General features: G+C 36.5%; 1 gene segment (V, D, J or C); it reads left to right on the top strand.

Annotated features, from left to right (window-relative positions):
* The first annotated feature begins 7,960 nt into the window (after positions 1 to 7,960).
* Positions 7,961 to 16,595, top strand: LOC121656380. The segment is given in 4 exon segments: positions 7,961 to 7,980; positions 12,087 to 12,197; positions 15,509 to 15,543; positions 16,159 to 16,595. Coding segments are annotated over 4 exon segments (513 nt in total).
* The last annotated feature ends 1,475 nt before the right edge of the window (positions 16,596 to 18,070 follow it).

Below are 18,070 nucleotides of genomic sequence, written 5' to 3'. Positions count from 1 at the left end.
CAGTTAGTTTTAATTAGTTTTTAGAACATATTTTCTAGTTTTTATTAGTTTTCGTTTTTTAAAAATGCTTAATTTTAGTTTAGTTTTTATTAGTTTTAGTGTTAGTTTTAGTTTTTTGTTTGTTTTATCTAAATTAGAGTATTCGCCAGGTGCAAAATTCAAAATAATCAGAATAAGCACTGTAAAATAAAAACTTAAGATACACTTTTTAAAAACTGTATCAGGAGGAAACATGAACAGCCAACGACAAATCAAATACAACAGCCCATAAGACAGTAGCCTTAAGTAAAAAAAAAAAAAATGTGTGCAATGCTGCTTTTGAGATAGTGTGCTAGGTAAAAATCAACATAACCAACATACTAAAGACACACATCAACATAACATGAATCCATTCAAGAGACAATTCACAGTCCTTGGCAGCCAGGAGTCTAAAGGAGATAAATCTGACTAATCATGAACAACCTGAAAAACCCAACAAACTCTAGACCAGAGCTTTAATACATTCAGATGAAACAATTCACAATTAACTACATAAAGAATTGAACTAGAGGTGCAGCAACTTTAGTAGAAATCACTGCCTCTGTTTAACAGTAGGACCTCACATGTTATACTGGACATGATAAAGCTGTGAATATTTTAGACACTGAAAGTGAACGTGTCTGGTAGAACACAGAGCCAGCAGCTGGTTAAGATACTGATGTATCTAAGCTGGATGCTGATGTGCTTTTCTTTTCTTTTCAGAATTAAAAGTTTAGTTTCCCAGACAGACCAGGAGAAAATCATCCATGAATCCATCTCCAGTAGGCTGGATTACTGTAATGTTCTTTTAGCAGGACTTCCTAAAAAGAGCATTAAACATCTGCAGCTCATCCAAAACGCTGCTGCTAGAGTTTTAACCAGAACTAAGAGATCTGAACACATCACACCAGTTTTGAAATCTTTACACTGGCTTCCAGTCAGTCACAGAATAGATTTTAAAACCCTTCTGATTGTTTACAAATCCCAGAATGGTTTAGGCCCAGAATACATCTGTCATATGTTCAGAGAATATAAACCTAGCAGAGCTCTTAGATCCAAAGACTCTGGTCAACTAGTTCAGACCAGAGTCCAGACTAAACATGGAGAAGCAGCATTTAGCTGTTATGCTGCAAACAAATGGAACAAACTGCCAGTGGAGATTAAACTTTCCCCAAATGTAGACATTTTTAAATACTGGTTAAAACATTTCTTTTCTCATGCACCTATGCATGAAATCTGCATGTTCGCTTTTTAACTTATCTTGCTTTTAATCATTTTAATGTAATTTAAGATTTTATTGTGATTCTTGCTATGTGCTGCTGCCTTTTACTATTTCTTAATATCTGTAATGCTTTTGTTTTATGTAAAGCACTTTGAATAGTCCTGTACATGAAATGTGCTGTACAAATAAACTGCCTTTCCTTCTATGCTAAACATACATACATACACGTTTTGTAAACACACAATACAGTTTCAGTTAGTTTTCGTTTTTTTAAAAACTCTCGTTTTTATTTTTATTTCAGTTAACGAGAATGTTTTTTTAATTTTAGTTTTCGTTTTTTCGTTAGTTTTCGTTAACTATAATAACCTTTCAAGGGACACGTTTCCTGTACTGTACAAGCGACACAGGCCTGCAACGGTTGTCCGCCACGTGGCAACTGGCTGTGAGTGAGTGAGCTGTCTGGCGCCCATTTTGTTTCTTCACTGTTTAAAGTATTTTTCCTGATTATTTAAATCAGTTTCGTTATTCTGTCTTTTGTTTACTGGAAAAAGGAACATTTAAGTTTATTTAACTGTAGTGTTTTTATTAACTGTTGTCTGGAGTCATTCTTATTATATATTCGGGTAATATTGTGAGGTGTTGTCATTCATGTTAATTTAAGCACATGGTAACAGGTAAACCATTGTGGAGGCTACCTTAAACACAACCGAACCCAACCACCCCATCAGCTCAAGTATCAGAGTTTCTGAGAGTACTGTTGCCAACTCCTCAGTAAGGAAAGTAGCTATTGGCTGTCCTGAAAGCCGCTAGAAGTCGCTAAATGACGTCATCACCTAATTTGCATAATTGGCCATTTGCATGTAATGTAATGGCCATTGTAGGAAAAAGAAATAACATTGTGGAGAGACAAAAGTATAGTCAAAAACACCCTAAATATGTTTAGAACTACAAATTTTTTTGTTGATTCTTGGTTTGTTTTTTTGTTTTTGGATTTTTGTCATTGAAATTGGCCATCACTTCTAAAAATAAGCTTTGATAATCTTTGTCGAGATCCACATTACATAAATCATTGTCCTTTATTGTTAACTGTTAGAATATCTAATTTAACCAAAGGACTGTTAAGTCCCGTGGAATTGCTAGCTCTATGTCTAACCCTCCTCCTTTATCCGGGCTTGGGACCTGTAAAGTAACACAAAAGAGACACTTTGGCAGAGTTAGTTTTCGTTTTTTTTTTTTTTTTTTTCGTTAGTTTTCTTACTTTTAGTTTAGTTTCTAACCTTATGTTGCACTTAGAAGCCTACAACTGATGTATCCATCAATTGGCTCTTTGAGCACATCAATATTTGCCATTGGATTCAGCACCTTGCTACTCCCAGACTTTATCAGGCTAACCAAGCTGTCAAGAAGTTTAGGAGGATCTACCTGCTCCCCCTCAAAAGCCTTGCTGGCCAACATTACCTCACCAAGCACTGATTTAAAAAAAGTCAGATACAAGATGTTTTGAGGATCACTGTACATGGAGTATAAAACTTCAGCCATGTAACAGTGTTCACTGGACTTATTCACTGCAATTATTTATTTTAGTATGACAGCGAAAAAAACATTTACATTTACATCCCGCTCTGTAAGCCAGGGCGGGATCAGCGGCGCCTTTACCCGTGCACAATTCATTTTCAGTGTGTAAGCGAGTAGTGTGGGTCTCCTCTCTGCTGCTCTGACTGCAGCCGCTGCCCGAGCGACTGTGAGACTGACCGCCTGTGTGAGTGTTTTGGTACGGGGAGGGGCTCCTGCAGCACACGCTGCTCGTTCACGACAGTAACTGCAGAACAACATGTGCTTTCAAAGAGTCTCCAAAACACCAGAAAGTCTCCAATAACTACAGTAAAAGTCGCTAGATTTGTCGCTAGTCGCTTTTGACAAAAAAAAGTCGCCAAGAGGGTTTGGAAAGTCGCCAGATTTAGCGAGAAAGTCGCCAAGTTGGCAGCACTGTCTGAGAGGGTGATGAAGCCACGCCCCTTATGGGAATATTAAACAATTAAACAAAAAAATGACATGCCCATTCTGAAGTATTTAAGTATAAGCCCCGCCCATTTGTGATGTAATAAAACAAGACACACCCATTTTTGCATCACAGTTTTTTGCAGTTTACCCAGAGAATATTAACAGAATTTTGTCAGTGTAAAGTCTCAGTTGCACTTGTGCATATTTAAGGATACAACTTCAAAAAGTCTTTTCTTGGTTAAAACTGAAAAGTGGCAGAAATGGCAGAGAACAGCAATCTTCGTCCTGTACTAACAATAAGGGGCCTGGAAAACGAAAATGAATATTTTAAAGAAACAGTGCAGAAGTTTCACAAAAATGAGGAAACACCGGCACGGGAAAAGTTATCTACTGAGATAGCTCAGCTTAAAAAATTATACCATCAAGGAGAAGAAGAAAATTACAAGTTAAGGACAAGTCTTTCTAAAATTCCGATGGAACTACAAGATCTTCAGAATCACGATATAACAGAGAATGAAGACAAAGAAAAGATAGCTTTTCTTGAGCAAAAGATTTCAAACTTAGAGTCTGAAAGAAATCAGCTGTTGTCTCAACTAACTGATTTGGCGGAAAGTAGGTCTCTTATGCAAGACGCTAACTGGAAAATCAGAGATGAACTGGGCTCATGTTTTTTAACGCTTAAAAAAGAAGAAAAGAAAAATCTTTCTTTGAACACGACGATAAATGACCTGAAATCAGACAGGGACAGATTAGAACAGTCAAATAAAGATTTAAAGAAACAGCTTGAAGAAAGGGAGGAAGAGATTGCATTAGACATGGATCTGCTACAACAGTGTGAAATAGAGAAAACAGAAAAGATAGCAGAACTTAACTCCCAAAACAAAGACCTATTGTCACAATTAAATAAATTAACAGAAAATCTGAAAATCGTGACAGAACTGAACCTTTGTACATCAAGCATGATTAGAGCAACGGTAGAACAAATGAATTTGTTTGAAAAAAACATTGAAATTCATAAGACCCATAACAAGTTAATGCTTATGGAAAAACAGAAGCTTGCTACTGGGCTTAATAAAGCAAACTGCGATATGGCCAAGATGAAAAAAGATTTAAACTTGAAAAAATGGAAGAAGAGCTGGCATTGTACAGGGATCAGTGTGAAAGAGAAAACTACAGGACTCTGCAGGAAAATACTTGCAAATCTAAACTGCAGATTGCTGATGCAGAAATGCCGTGAAGCCTTTAGATGATGGTACATCTAAGACAAGATGGTGGTCCGGTGCAAAATGTGTGTTAGCACTGTCTGCATCGGCTCTAATTGGCGTTTATTGTTATCAAAGAATATAGACTCTGGACAACTTTTGAGTTCCTTCAGGACCGGGAATGTTCTAATATCAAATAGGAGAAGGAGAAAAAGCCTTGTAATATGTTGCAAGTGCTATTCCCACACACAATTACCTCTTTTATCCTTCAAAGTTTTCTTCTAATGCTCGTTGATTTGGCCCATGGATGACAAACAACTTCTCTCAAGTTGAGATATTTATATATTTATATACTTGGAAATGGGCGAACAGAGCTGTGTTTCAGGCTAAGATAAACCCTTTCCCTGGTTACAGAGAAAGGAATTCTGCTGTCTGCGTCCAGATCAGAACTCCACTAACTTCCTGAACCCAGTTTATAAACCACCTCTAAGCTATACAGGGATTGGTTGCTACATCTAAAATGAGTGTTGCTTGGTAGAATCTCTCCTCCTTCTCGGAGTTGCGCTATCTTGAAAAATAACTGCAAGTTATAGTAAAAATGCAAAAGGAAACTATAATAAAAAGTAGGTAATAACAATAACAAAAATGCAATGCAAAATACCAATGTAATATAAATAAATTATAATGCTATGATCAAGCTTCTATTAAGCATTAGCTGTTAACAATACACAAAACTATTTTAAGTAATGCATCTTTTTGATAAAAGAGTAATCAATAAGTATTAACTAAAAACAACCTCTATAATAATTGGTTAATAAGTTAAAAAATGAGAATACATTTATTTATACCTGTCATCTAAAGAGAACTGAGGCAAAATCTAATGAAATATTGAAATATTTTCAGTATTTTACAAGTATAGCAGAATTCATTTTGAAGATACAAGTCTATCACAAAACAAGGTGTCTAAAAATTAGAATGAAAGACGATTCTAGAACTTTCTTTGATGTCAGTGTTCTAGAACTGACCGCACCTTTCATTGCTGATGCTAACATGCCTGCGACAGGGTATTTAAGCTAGTGTTTTGGCCCAAAAAAGACAAAAACAAACAAATGAGAAAAAAAAAAAAAAAAAAAAAAAAAAAAAAAACTAACACCCCCCAAAAATAACAACCCCCCCGACCCCACCCCCCCACCCCCATAAAAAAGAAAAAAGAAAAAAAGCAAAAGGCACTGGTAATGGTACTCTCAGAAATGAGATGGGGTTCAATTCCCTGCAGTGCCCTGCTGAATGCATGTAACACTACATCGAATTGAAAATGATCAATTCAAATCTATTTTATCTACTTAATTAGGACATAATGAAGCCATAAGTCATAATCATCAAAATTTTAATGAATAAATGCTTGAAATATCTCACTTTGCATGTAATAGGTCTATATAACATGTTAGTTTTCCCTTTTAAGTTGAATTGCTAAAACAAATTAGGTTTTGCCTGAGGTTCTAATTTTATTTAGCTTCACCTGTACATCCTGGGATGGATGTGGATGTTTATGTGTGTGTGTTAAGTTTCTTTATAAAACCACTTGGACTGACTCTGGTCTGAAACGCTGTCTCATGTTGCCTATAGTTACAGTTGTACATACAGCAATTAGATTTTTTTCTAAAATAAATAAAACATAATATTTTAACATGATTCAGCATGGTCTCTTAAAAGATGTGACAGAGGACCAGGGTCTAAGAAACTGTAATTTCCAGACAGCCATTGATTTGAGATGCACTGTTTTCTTTTGACTCGTGGTAAAAATAGAAACTTTCTGCCCTCCTGTGGTATGAATTACATATTTGTAAATGGCTTTCCCCATTTAGTTGAACAGAAGTTGAATAGATTTTACTGGTGAACACAAATGATGATCAAGTAATATGCTAACTGGTCGACTGAATTTATGGACCAACTCATTTTAATTTGCTGTCAGTCCACCTGCAGCAGAGAATGTGAAGTTGATGTCACATGTAAGTTAATTTAGACATCATATTGTATTATATTTGTGTCAAGACATCAATACCTGTGTTAAAAAGAACCACTTTTAATCAGATTAAGTTTTCAGTCAGATTAAAATGCTTCAGTGAATCATCATCAGATTAAACTGAGAGGGGTGGTGTAAACTTTTACATGTTTGATGGACATTTTATGTTGTTGATGTTAGAAAGTTATGAATTATTGAAGATTTTATTCTAACATTTTTACATTGCTGCATTCCTGATCAGTACATTCAGTGAGGGAATCATAAGGGGTCTCAGTGAACTGACCACTTAAACTGCTTGTTTTTAAAACACTGATCTTTTCAAACTTCTGTACTTTCCGTATAGTTTCTGTATAATTTGTTTAATTTGGGGGTTTCATATGCCTCATAATTTGTTTAAATCTCAAATCAGAAGCTTTTCAATCAGATTTAAGAATATTTGTCAACACGCTTAAACCATTTTAAAATGAACAATATAGCGTGTGCTTGGAGCTGATTCAATTAATAAATTCTCTTTTCTCCTGTCCCTGTTTTGCATGGGTGACCTCTCACACATCCTCCCAACTTTTCCAAACTGACAATCCTCTAATACTGAGAGTCTCATCCAGTTTTGAATTGGTTTGAATCCTTGTGTCAATTGGTAACCACAAGTTGAGTTCCCTATGGTGCCATTTTGGGCTCCAAATGTTCAGCATCTGTATGTTTCCACTAGCTTTTATCATAGAAACAAACCAAATATTATATCATAGCTGACAACACTCAGCTATATTACTACCTCCACAGGGACTCTGGTCCCATGCAAAGTTTAATGTGGGCCTCAGTAAAATCAGTACTTGGATGTGCCAAAATTTTAAGTAAAATAAAGAACTGAAGTCATTGAAACCATTTACATGCACACCAAAAATCTGATCATTACGTGATTCCTAGAGTTATATTAGATAATTTATGTTATCACGTAAACAGCAAAATCTAATATCCATTATCGGATAACTTCCATTTTTAGATTATGAGAAATTCGATTTACACACATAGATTTCTCCCCAAAACTCCCATGTCTTCATGCATGTAAATCCATATTACCCCATTTTTTACGTGTGATCATGTGTGAAAGGATTCTTTGATGGAAAAGGTTAAAAGACAAAAGTGGCACAATCACAACCCAATCACAAACCCAAAAACCCAAAAACAACCTACTATAGCATGTAGTAGTGGGTTGTTATATTGTAAATAGTTTAATAAACTATTTACAATATAAACACAGTTGTAAACATTTATAGTTTTGAGAAAGAAGTGTAAACACATATAAACTATTTACATTTCACAAAGATTGCTGCTTTTCATGACACAGTCACTAAGAAAGATCACACAGCAGTTCTAATCCATGGTAGTCATGGACCTGTCTGGACCTGTTGTCTCGCATAATCTGTCAAAGTGTAATGAATGGCAGGAACAGTAATTTTCTTTGTTAGTCTAGTATTGTCCTGGATTGTTAACCCCATGGACACCACCACAACCAGGTGGGATATGTATGGATATACACTGATAGTTTCATAGATAGTTTATATATTAATAAATATAGACACTAGTCTGTCTTATTGTAACGCACAGGTTCATTCGTTCGTTCTTTCTTTCTTTCACTATTTCAATGGCACTGTTTTATTACAAATGCATAGACTACAGCACAGAGTGGAGCATGTACATAGATATATATATACATAGACGCCTCAGAGACTGACACTGACTATTGGAGCCCACAATCAACATGGCCACCATCTTGGATGGGTGTCCCATGCTCCTCCAGTGCATTCATTTCTAAAGTGTATGCCCAACTACAATCATCGCAACTCCATGAATGGTAAAGTGGTCCGTATTTATATAACGCTATACTGTAATGATACCCTTAACGCTTTACATTATACATCACATTCACCCATTCACACACACATTCATGCACTGATGGTGGAAGCTGCCATGCAAGGCACTCAACCACAACCCATCAGGAGCAATTAGGGGTTTGGTGTCTTGCCCAAGGACACCTGGACATGAACTGAACTTGGCCGAGGACCAAACCGGCAACCCTTGGGTTACAAGGTGACCACTCTACCGTACTGAGCCACGCCACCCCTAGCTTTTAACCAATTTTCTCACGGTTTGGTTTGTTACAAATAGCAGAAACACAGTTATGATACAGGTCACTTGTACACAATGGAAATTCATGCTTTCATGCCGAAATCATTTTATTATGCTCTTTAACTTAAACATAACAAAGACCTTGCATGTGCTGGCGCTCTCAACTCCACGGTAGTTTTGCAATGTGGTGCAGTCTTAGTTTGAGAAATACAGAGCCAAAAAACAAAAGCATGAAATGTTGGTTCTCAATTCCAAATTGGGTTTCAGCAATGTGCTGTGGTCACACACATGACTGGAGCTCTTCCTCTGCCATTACAGCAGTGAACATCCGCAGCTGATCGGGACACAGTCTCATCTTGCGCTGCCACGTTGCCTAACCCACTTGGTGTGACACCACAATGGACCATCAGACAGTGAAAAATGTCCTGGAATTGCCCTGCACTGGGATTGTTATTCCAGCCTCCAACAATAATAATAATAATAATAATAATAATAATAATAATAATAATAATAATAATAACCAAAAACATTAACACACGTTGAGAATCATAAAATATATATCTTTTGAGGATAAGTAAGGAATGTGTATACCAATTTGTCCCCACAGGTAGGCTATAAAGGGTAAGTAAGGTAATAACTGTATACCCATATATTTTTCTACAGGTAGACTAAGCTGGATGCTGATGTGCTTTTTTTTCAGAATTAAAAGTTTAGTTTCCCAGAAAGACCAGGAGAAAATCATCCATGAATCCATCTCCAGTAGGCTGGATTACTGTAATGTTCTTTTAGCAGGACTTCCTAAAAAGAGCATTAAACATCTGCAGCTCATCCAGAACGCTGCTGCTAGAGTTTTAACCAGAACTAAGAGATCTGAACACATCACACCAGTTTAACATCTTTACACTGGTTTCTCAGTCAGTCACAGAATAGATTTTAAAACCCTTCTGATTGTTTACAAATCCCAGAATGGTTTAGGCCCAGAATACATCTGTGATATGCTCAGAGAATATAAACCTAGCAGAGCTCTTAGATCCAAAGACTCTGGTCAACTAGTCCAGACCAGAGTCCAGACTAAACATGGAGAAGCAGCATTTAGCTGTTATGCTGCAAACAAATGGAACAAACTGCCAGTGGAGATTAAACTTTCCCCAAATGTAGACATTTTTAAATCCTGGTTAAAAACATTTCTTTTCTCATGCACCTATGCATGAAATCTGCATGTTAGCTTTTTAACTCATCTTGCTTTTAATCATTTTAATGTAATTTATGATTTTATTGTGATTCTTGCTATGTGCTGCTGCCTTTTACTATTTCTTAATATCTTTAATGCTTTTGTTTTATGTAAAGCACTTTGAATTGTCCTGTATATGAAATGTGCTGTACAAATAAACTGCCTTTCCTTCTATGCTAAACATACATAACCTGCTGTCCAACACTAAACAAAAACTAATTTAAGCCTCTCAAATTCAGCTTTTCAAGATTTTGTGTGTGACTGTATGTGTAGGTCTGTTTGCGTATGTGTGTGCATGTGCGAGACTCTGTGTGTGTGTAACTGAGAGTGTGTCTGTAACTCACGTTCCCTCCCCATGCTGCTTGGCCTGGCTGAAGCTTATCAATCCGTGGAGGGAGGCAGAAAGGCTACCTGGTCCAGGTGCTCCTGGTTAACCTTCATGTGCAGCTTTTCAAATGGATTTTCAGATTTGTGGTCTTTCCTTCCACATATTGTACCACCTGCTTCTTCAACAAGACACTTCATCTTTGACATGGTCATAACGAAAGAAATCCCAAATAGGACTCTCCTCGCTTCTCCTAACTTTCTCCGTAGCATCACGCTAGCCGGCGCGGGCGGACACGCTGTTGACACGTGACGTCACGGCCGTACGACGCAGACACCTGGCGTAAATCCGGCAGAGCGAAGTAAATAGATTTCATATCAACCCCAAAGCCTTATGTATGAAATAAATTTACAAAAAACGAAAACGAAGGACATTTTTGCTTTAATTTTAGTTAGTTTTAGTTCGTTTTGTAAACACACAATACAGTTTCAGTTAGTTTTCGTTTTTTTAAAAACTCTCGTTTTTATTTTTATTTCAGTTAACTAGAATGTTTTTTTTATTTTTATTTTTCGTTTTTTCGTTAGTTTTCGTTAACTATAATAACCTTGCTGCAGACAGCTGATCTGTGTTTACTTTTTAATATGTGCTGCTTATTCATGGACTGAGGCAGAGAAAACGTTAATTAAATACACTGAAGAACAGGTTGGTTTGATATGTGATCATAAATATGTAAAATCTTTATTGAAATCAGAGACTGACTTTGATATTTCTGTCATATTATTGTCGTCATGGTTTTGGAGACCTCATGATGAACTCTGTGACTAAGCTGGAAAACTGAACTGATGTGATTTACAGAAAAAATCTTTTTAGGTTTATATTGAAATATAAGATAAATAAACTTTAAACTAGAATAAAATGACCTGCAATGTTTTATTCATTTTGGTGGAACAATGTGTCTGAATATGTGAGTGTGTTTAGGAGTGTATTATTGGTGAATTGTTATCAGTCTCTGCAGCAGTCAGTTCAGTTTCTACTCAGTCTGATTGAGGGAAGTTTTTGTACGACTGTTTTTGAGTCATTCTGTGAAACGGGTGCTATTTCCACTTTGTACTTTAAAAGATTTCATCAAGGACAAAAAACATTTTAAGAAATCCTTAATATAAAAGATAGGTTTAAACTCCAAAAGAACACATTTTACACCTCAGGTATAAAACACTTCTTAATATTACCTGTAATATTAATATTACCTATATTTATTCAGACCCAGGAGTCATTATTGTACCACCCCGTCACAGACAATATGCACACAATTTGACCAATAATTTCTAAAAATCTTGTGTTTTCCCACCAATAAAGTCTCCTTTACTAGAAATTAATAATTTAAAGTTTAAAACAACTTCAAATTTGTATATATTTCATACACCATTTTCATTGTGATGGAGTGGTAAATGTCAACATAAAATGGCTGCCAGTTCACTGCATGTTAAGCTGACTCAGCATGTCTGATTTCAATCTGAAATATCATTTTATTTCCATTAATAGTGCTTTGTCTTTTAAAAAAAACGAGTTTTCCTGATCTAATTTGCGTGTTAGGGTGATTATATTAAGTATTAAGCTTTACAAACCCCAATCCAACCTAAAAAAAACATTTAAAAAAACCAATATAAAATGGTGTGGGAACTTGCCTGCTTTTGAACTTACTCCTACAGAAGGTACCTTTCTGAAGGTACCATCTCATCCAGGAATCTAAATGACAGTAACTTGACTTGATGATCCTGGAAAAACATGAATAAAAAGAAAAATATCTAAAAGAAATCCAGTACAAGTGATAGATATCTAAAATGAAGAGAATAATTTTTATATGATAGGTGTAGATGGAAAAAGGTGAAAGCTGCTTGTTTCAGTCGTCAGTCTGGATTTTCTGATTTTTTTTTTAGTGGAACAAACTCTGGGAGCGACTTCACTCTGACCATCAGCAGATTTCAGGCTGAAGATGCTGCAGTTTGTTACTGTCTGAGTTTTCATAGCATCAACAGTAAAGATGTGTTCACACTGTAAAAACAGTCGTACAAAAACCTCCCTCAGTCACACTGAACAGAAACTGAACTGACTGCTGCATTTCACCGAGTAAATCAGTCATGTGTCGTGAAGAGATGCTGATTCTAGGAATTTATTGTAGTTCAGAACTGTTGAGGCAAAAAAAGTTACTCTGTCAAGGATTGAGGAGTCTGGTTCTGAAGTGAAGAATGATTACAAGTTTATTCGAACACAGAATTAAAATACAAAGAATAGAAAGAATAGGAAGAATAGAAAGAATAGAATTGCAATTCCTGAGAGACTGCTCAGAGGTCTGACAGCACAAAGATCTGAAAAGAATCTGATAAGAAACACACATGCAGCATCTTTTAAGCAGAATGATCATGTCACAGCACATCATGAAATACAAACAAAGAGATTGTCTGTTCCTCACACAGGATTAGACACTTCAGCAAACCTAATGAGCTTTTTCAGTTTATTGAGCACATAAACAACCCCAGTGACATTAAGGCAGGATGCCCGACTGGGTCATCCTGAGGCGCCTGGCTGGTATCAGATAAGTCACACAGGTCAGAGCGAACTGTTCTAAAGAATGCATCCATTTACGATAGCAACAGGCTACTCAGTATTAAACTTAATTACCAAGAACGTAAACAACCTGTTTACCCTGAGAGGGATCAGTAGACACAATATAATAAAGGGAATAATATGAAATTTCCACAACAGAACCACAACATATGAAAGTTTTCTTTCAGGTACAGTTAAATGAATTTGTCTCAACTTCATGTAGGAACAGCTGTTAGCAATCAATTGAGTTTTCTTCAAGTCTTCATGATTCATTCATTAATGTATTTGGACATTTATAAAATTGCATGAACATCTTCAGCAGATGAATGTTTCCATATATTACAGTTGTTCAGCTTTTCAGTGAACAGGGGAATAAATTGAAAGATGACGACGATAATTTATGTGTTAATTGTTAAAAATTTTAAATTAGTTGCAGCCTTGATGACATCAGATTAGTCATGATGAATTTCCAATCATATGTAGTATAATGGTTTTATATTTGAGGCATTTATTTATTTCTTTTTATTCATCCATCCATCCATTATCTTGACCGCTTATTCCATTATGGGTCGCGGGTGAGCTGGAGCCTATCCCAGCATTTTAGCAGGCGAGAGGCAGGGTAAACCCTGGACAGGTCACCAGTCTGTTGCAGGGCCAACACAGACAGACAACCAGCCATTCACACACACACTCTCTCCTAGGGAGAATTTAGAGTAACCAATTAATCTATCATGCATGTCTTTGGACGGTGGGAGGAAGCCGGAGAACCCAGAGAGAACCCACGCATACATGGGGAGAACATGCAAACTCCACACAGAAAGGCCACCGTCCTCAAGGTTTGAACCCCCCCCCCCAGCCAACATTTGAACCGGCGACCTTCTTGCTGTGAGGCTGCGGTGCTAACCACCACACCACCGTGCAGCCTCTTTCTTTTTTTTTCTACTTATATTTGATAATTAGGTTTCTTATTATGAAATATTTTTCATTTATCTGTTTTTTGAACTCATGGTTTCTTATGTTTTACTGTAAACACAAGTTCAACAGTCACAATAAGGAATTTTATCTATCATTGATTCATTTAACATTATCAATAAATAAAATCTGATTTAAATCTGATTTATACTTAGATATATTTCCATAAAAACAATTTTATCTCATATAGTCCTCCAAAGTATTAATTTATCACTAAAGCTCTGGAGACACAAACCCACTCACAGAGTTTCACTTCAGTCTGACTGAGGAATAAATCTTTAAATATATTTTTAATACATAACTTTTTTTCCCAGGTTATATATTTACATACATTAAAACTGTGCAAATTAACTGTGAAGCTGAGGTCAAAGGAATTTTCTCTGTGACAAATTTGTTAAAATTAATTCTGTTTAAAAGTTTTAGTAAATCGTGGATGATGATTAGAAAAATTCTGAATCAAGATTTTATCCAAAATTTTCTTTAGAAGTGTGTCTTGTCATTGAAGCATTGGTGTGTGTTAGAGTGTGTGTGTTTCTGTGTGTGTTTGTGCAGCGAACTGCAACAGTCTCCACATCTGAGAGTTCACATTCTATTCAGTCTGAAGGAGGTTTTTGTACGACTGTTTTTCACTGTGTGAACACCCGCTGACTGTTGATGTAGTGAAAACTCTGACAGTAATAAACTGCAGCATCTTCAGTCTGAACTCCACTGATGGTCAGAGTGAAGTCAGAGTTTGATCCACTGCCTGTAAAATGACTTGGAATCCCTGATACTCTGCTGCTAACATCGTATATGAGGAGTTTAGGAGTTTGTCCATCTTTCTGTTGGTACCAGGCTAAAAGATGGTTGCCACGCCAAATATGAACATTCTGATTGGTTTTACATGTGATGGTGACGGTTCGTCCCAGATCAGATGTCACTGCTGCAGGCTGAGTCACTGTGACCTGTCCTCTGGACTCTGAGGATACAGAGACAAAAACATAAAGCAGCTTCATGGTTTAGTCGGCTTCATTTCAGAGGGACGGATGTTCATAGAGGAGAGGAGTTTGATTCTCTGGACTTTACCTGTGAAGCAGCAGCAGAGGAGAGTCCAGATGAGGACGCAGATCAAAGTCATGTTTTTCATGAGGAGGATTTCTGTGTCTTCTGTTGTCATGAAGGACAGCTGTCAGTCATCCAGTCTTCAACTCTCAGGACTATAAACTCTCCCAGAGCACTGGAGCATGGTGCTGCTGATGCAAAGTGGCTCTCTATGGAAATCTGCTGACTCACTCCAACAGGGACTTGGATCAAAATGATGATGATGCTTATCAATGAATCATTTAGTTTATATTAATATTATGTTGTAATAATTTTAGATTCAGATTAACATTTGAGAGTTTATGTTGTAGAGAAAAAGTTTACATATGATCGGGGACGATGTGGGGTTCAGTGTCCAATGATGAGGATTATGGAAAATCCTGGGATCAAACTGCTGATCTTGCAGTTCATTAAAATCCACTCCACCAGCACAACCATGTTCACCCACTTTTTAAATTCATTATTTCTTCTTTCTTCCCACAATATTTTTTGCAAAGAGTCATTTAGTTGATTAGTTTAATCTTAAATTTTATCTAAATCAGATTTATTTGTTTATATTTTCAATGAAAACAAAGTCTTTGGGGAAATAAATAAATTTCTAAATAAAAACATGCTGCATTGTTTGTTCCAGAGTTAGAGAGCCGTGTCTTTGTTAGTCAAAGGTTTTTGTACGGCGGTTCAATGAGTTTGTATCACTGTGGTGGACTTTTGGTGGAGGAACCAGACTGGAGCTTGGAAGTAAGTTTAGCTTTTATTTAACATGACTGTATTGTTAAATCAGCTTTTTCTTTTTTACTTTAATGTTTCTCTGAAGCAGAAAGAAAGAAATATATTTTTTTGTTTAAGAAGAAATATTTCTATAAAAACGAATTGGAGATCAGCTTTACTAAAATTCTTCCACGTTTCTATGAAAATCCATGTTAATCATTTTTGTTTGGCTTCATTTGTTTGTAACATTAAAACTTTTTCTAAAACAGAAAAAAGAAAATTTTAAACATCTACAGAACAATTAAATCTGGAAATGATATTCTCATTTCGAAGTTTTCTTATAAAGTTGTGAGCTGTAGATTTTCCTGAGTTGCTTTTTATTTTTATTTATTTATTTTCATTTTAATTGGAACCAAAGTAAAAACATGTAAAAGTCTGAACGTTTTTCAAACTGATTCTGAGCTGAAATGCATGAGAGGTTTCTAAAAGGGAAGTGAAACAATGTGAGTCAGTGATTGTTGGAGCAGGAAAACATCTGGTAGAAACTTCTTAAAGGAGAAAATCAACTTTCTCACAGTAAAGATGTCTGCTGTTTGATTGACAGCTGTGTGGTTCCTGTCCTCTAATCTGATTGGTGTCTCCTAGGTGATGCCCGTCCCACCCTGACGGTGCTGCCCCCCTCTAGTGAGGAGATAAAGAAGGGCCATGCCACACTTACATGTCTGGCCAACAAGGGCTTCCCCTCAGACTGGAGTCTGTCCTGGAAGGTGGACGGCAGCAGCAGCAGCAGCTATGAGGAGAGCAGGAGCCCCGGGGTGCTGCAGAAGGACGGCCACTACAGCTGGAGCAGCACCCTGAGGGTCCCTGCAGACCAGTGGAGGAAGGTGGGCTCTGTGACCTGTGAGGCCACCCAGGGCTCCCAGACTCCACTCTCAGAGACACTGAGGAGAGACCAGTGTTCCCAGTACAGACCTGACTCACTGGGAATCTGATTCCTTTACATCTCTCAGTCTGTTTTCTTTCTTTCTCTCTATTTTGTTCTTTCACCATAGAATTTAGCATATTTTCTTTCTTATGGCATTGTGTTTATATTTCAAACGAATAAAAATTTCTAAAAATAATGTTTCAGAGATGGATATGACTGATTTTACTCAGAATCAGAATCAGAATCAGAAAGCCTTTATTGTCATTGTAAACCAGAGCATACAACGAGATTAGGGGGTGCTACTCCTTATGGTGTTTGCATCAGAATAAAAAGAATACCAAAAATATTAAGAATAAGGGCAAAAGGAGGAAATAAATAGAAATAAAATACTTAAAGTAGAATAAAAATATGGTAAGTACTAAAAACAGATACATATATTTACAGTTTGAATGTATTGCACTTAGAAGTATTGTATTGCACAATGAGGTTCAAGTTTCACAGTGGTATAATACTTGTTGCAGTCTACTGCACATGTGTGTGTGATGATTCGTCTTCTTATTGTTGAGTGTGTTCTCCTTATTGTTTGATTTGTTCATGGGAGTTCAGGGCACTGATGGCTCTGGGGAAAACTGATGGCTCTGGGGATACTCTGGTGATATTATTGATAATAATAAAAACATTTCAAAATAAATCTCATACCATTTATGTTTTCTCTTTATTACTCAATATTGATGCTAGATGTAAACTGATGTAATGCATAAAATCTTTAAAAAAAAGAAAAGAAAAACCTTTATGAAATGTAAAAGTGGAAAAGTAATGTGTATCAAACATTTTTAGAGTGGAAGCATTTGACAGATTCTGTCATGTGGTAATAAAAAAGAAAGTTGTCTTTTAATTAATCCTAAAAGTTGTCTTCTCCTGGTTTTTGAAGGTACCAGTTGAAGCAATAATTTGGACCTGGACTAACTTTACATTTAATGGAGACAGTCTGTCCTGGAGTAACAGACTGAGCTCCAGGAGTCTGAACCAGACTGATTTGTCCTGATAAACCTGGAACACATGAAAAGACAAAGAAGAGTTATTGAGACAAATAAAGCTTGAAGAAAATATATCATCATCCAAAGAAGAGGATTATTTCTTTAAGATGGAGAATAGATAGAAGAAGGTGAAAGCTGCTTGTTTCAGTGTTTCTCCATCACAGCAGAACATCATTGTGGTGAACCTGGTTGCATCCTGAAGCAAAGTTTCCACAAGAGAGTCTCACCCTGAACAAGGAGCCCCAGGGTGGTCAGCAGTAGAGTCAGTGACATCATCATTGTGCTGCTGGTGTGTTCAGTGTCTCTGAAAGGTCTGAACAGCCACTGATCAACACTGACCTCTTAACAGCTGGGAGCAGAGAGGCAGGACACATATGCAAACACACACAGTCAGTCAGCTGCAGCTGTCCTCTACATGGTATCATGTTCCATCCTCACTGATGAGAACATCATTAACATTATTAGTTTATGTCAGATGCTCCAGTTGATTCTCCTTTATTCAGTCTATATTTCTTTTTCTGCTGTAGTTCTATGTAATTGTTTTACAGGAATATAAATACAATATTAAGTTTAATATGTTCAGGGTGAATGTAAA

The sequence above is a fragment of the Melanotaenia boesemani genome, chromosome 17, assembly GCF_017639745.1.
Source record: "Melanotaenia boesemani isolate fMelBoe1 chromosome 17, fMelBoe1.pri, whole genome shotgun sequence".
NCBI classification, from domain to species: Eukaryota; Metazoa; Chordata; class Actinopteri; order Atheriniformes; family Melanotaeniidae; genus Melanotaenia; species Melanotaenia boesemani.
Note: the sequence above shows the minus strand (reverse complement) of the source record. Positions and strands in the feature narration are given on the sequence as shown.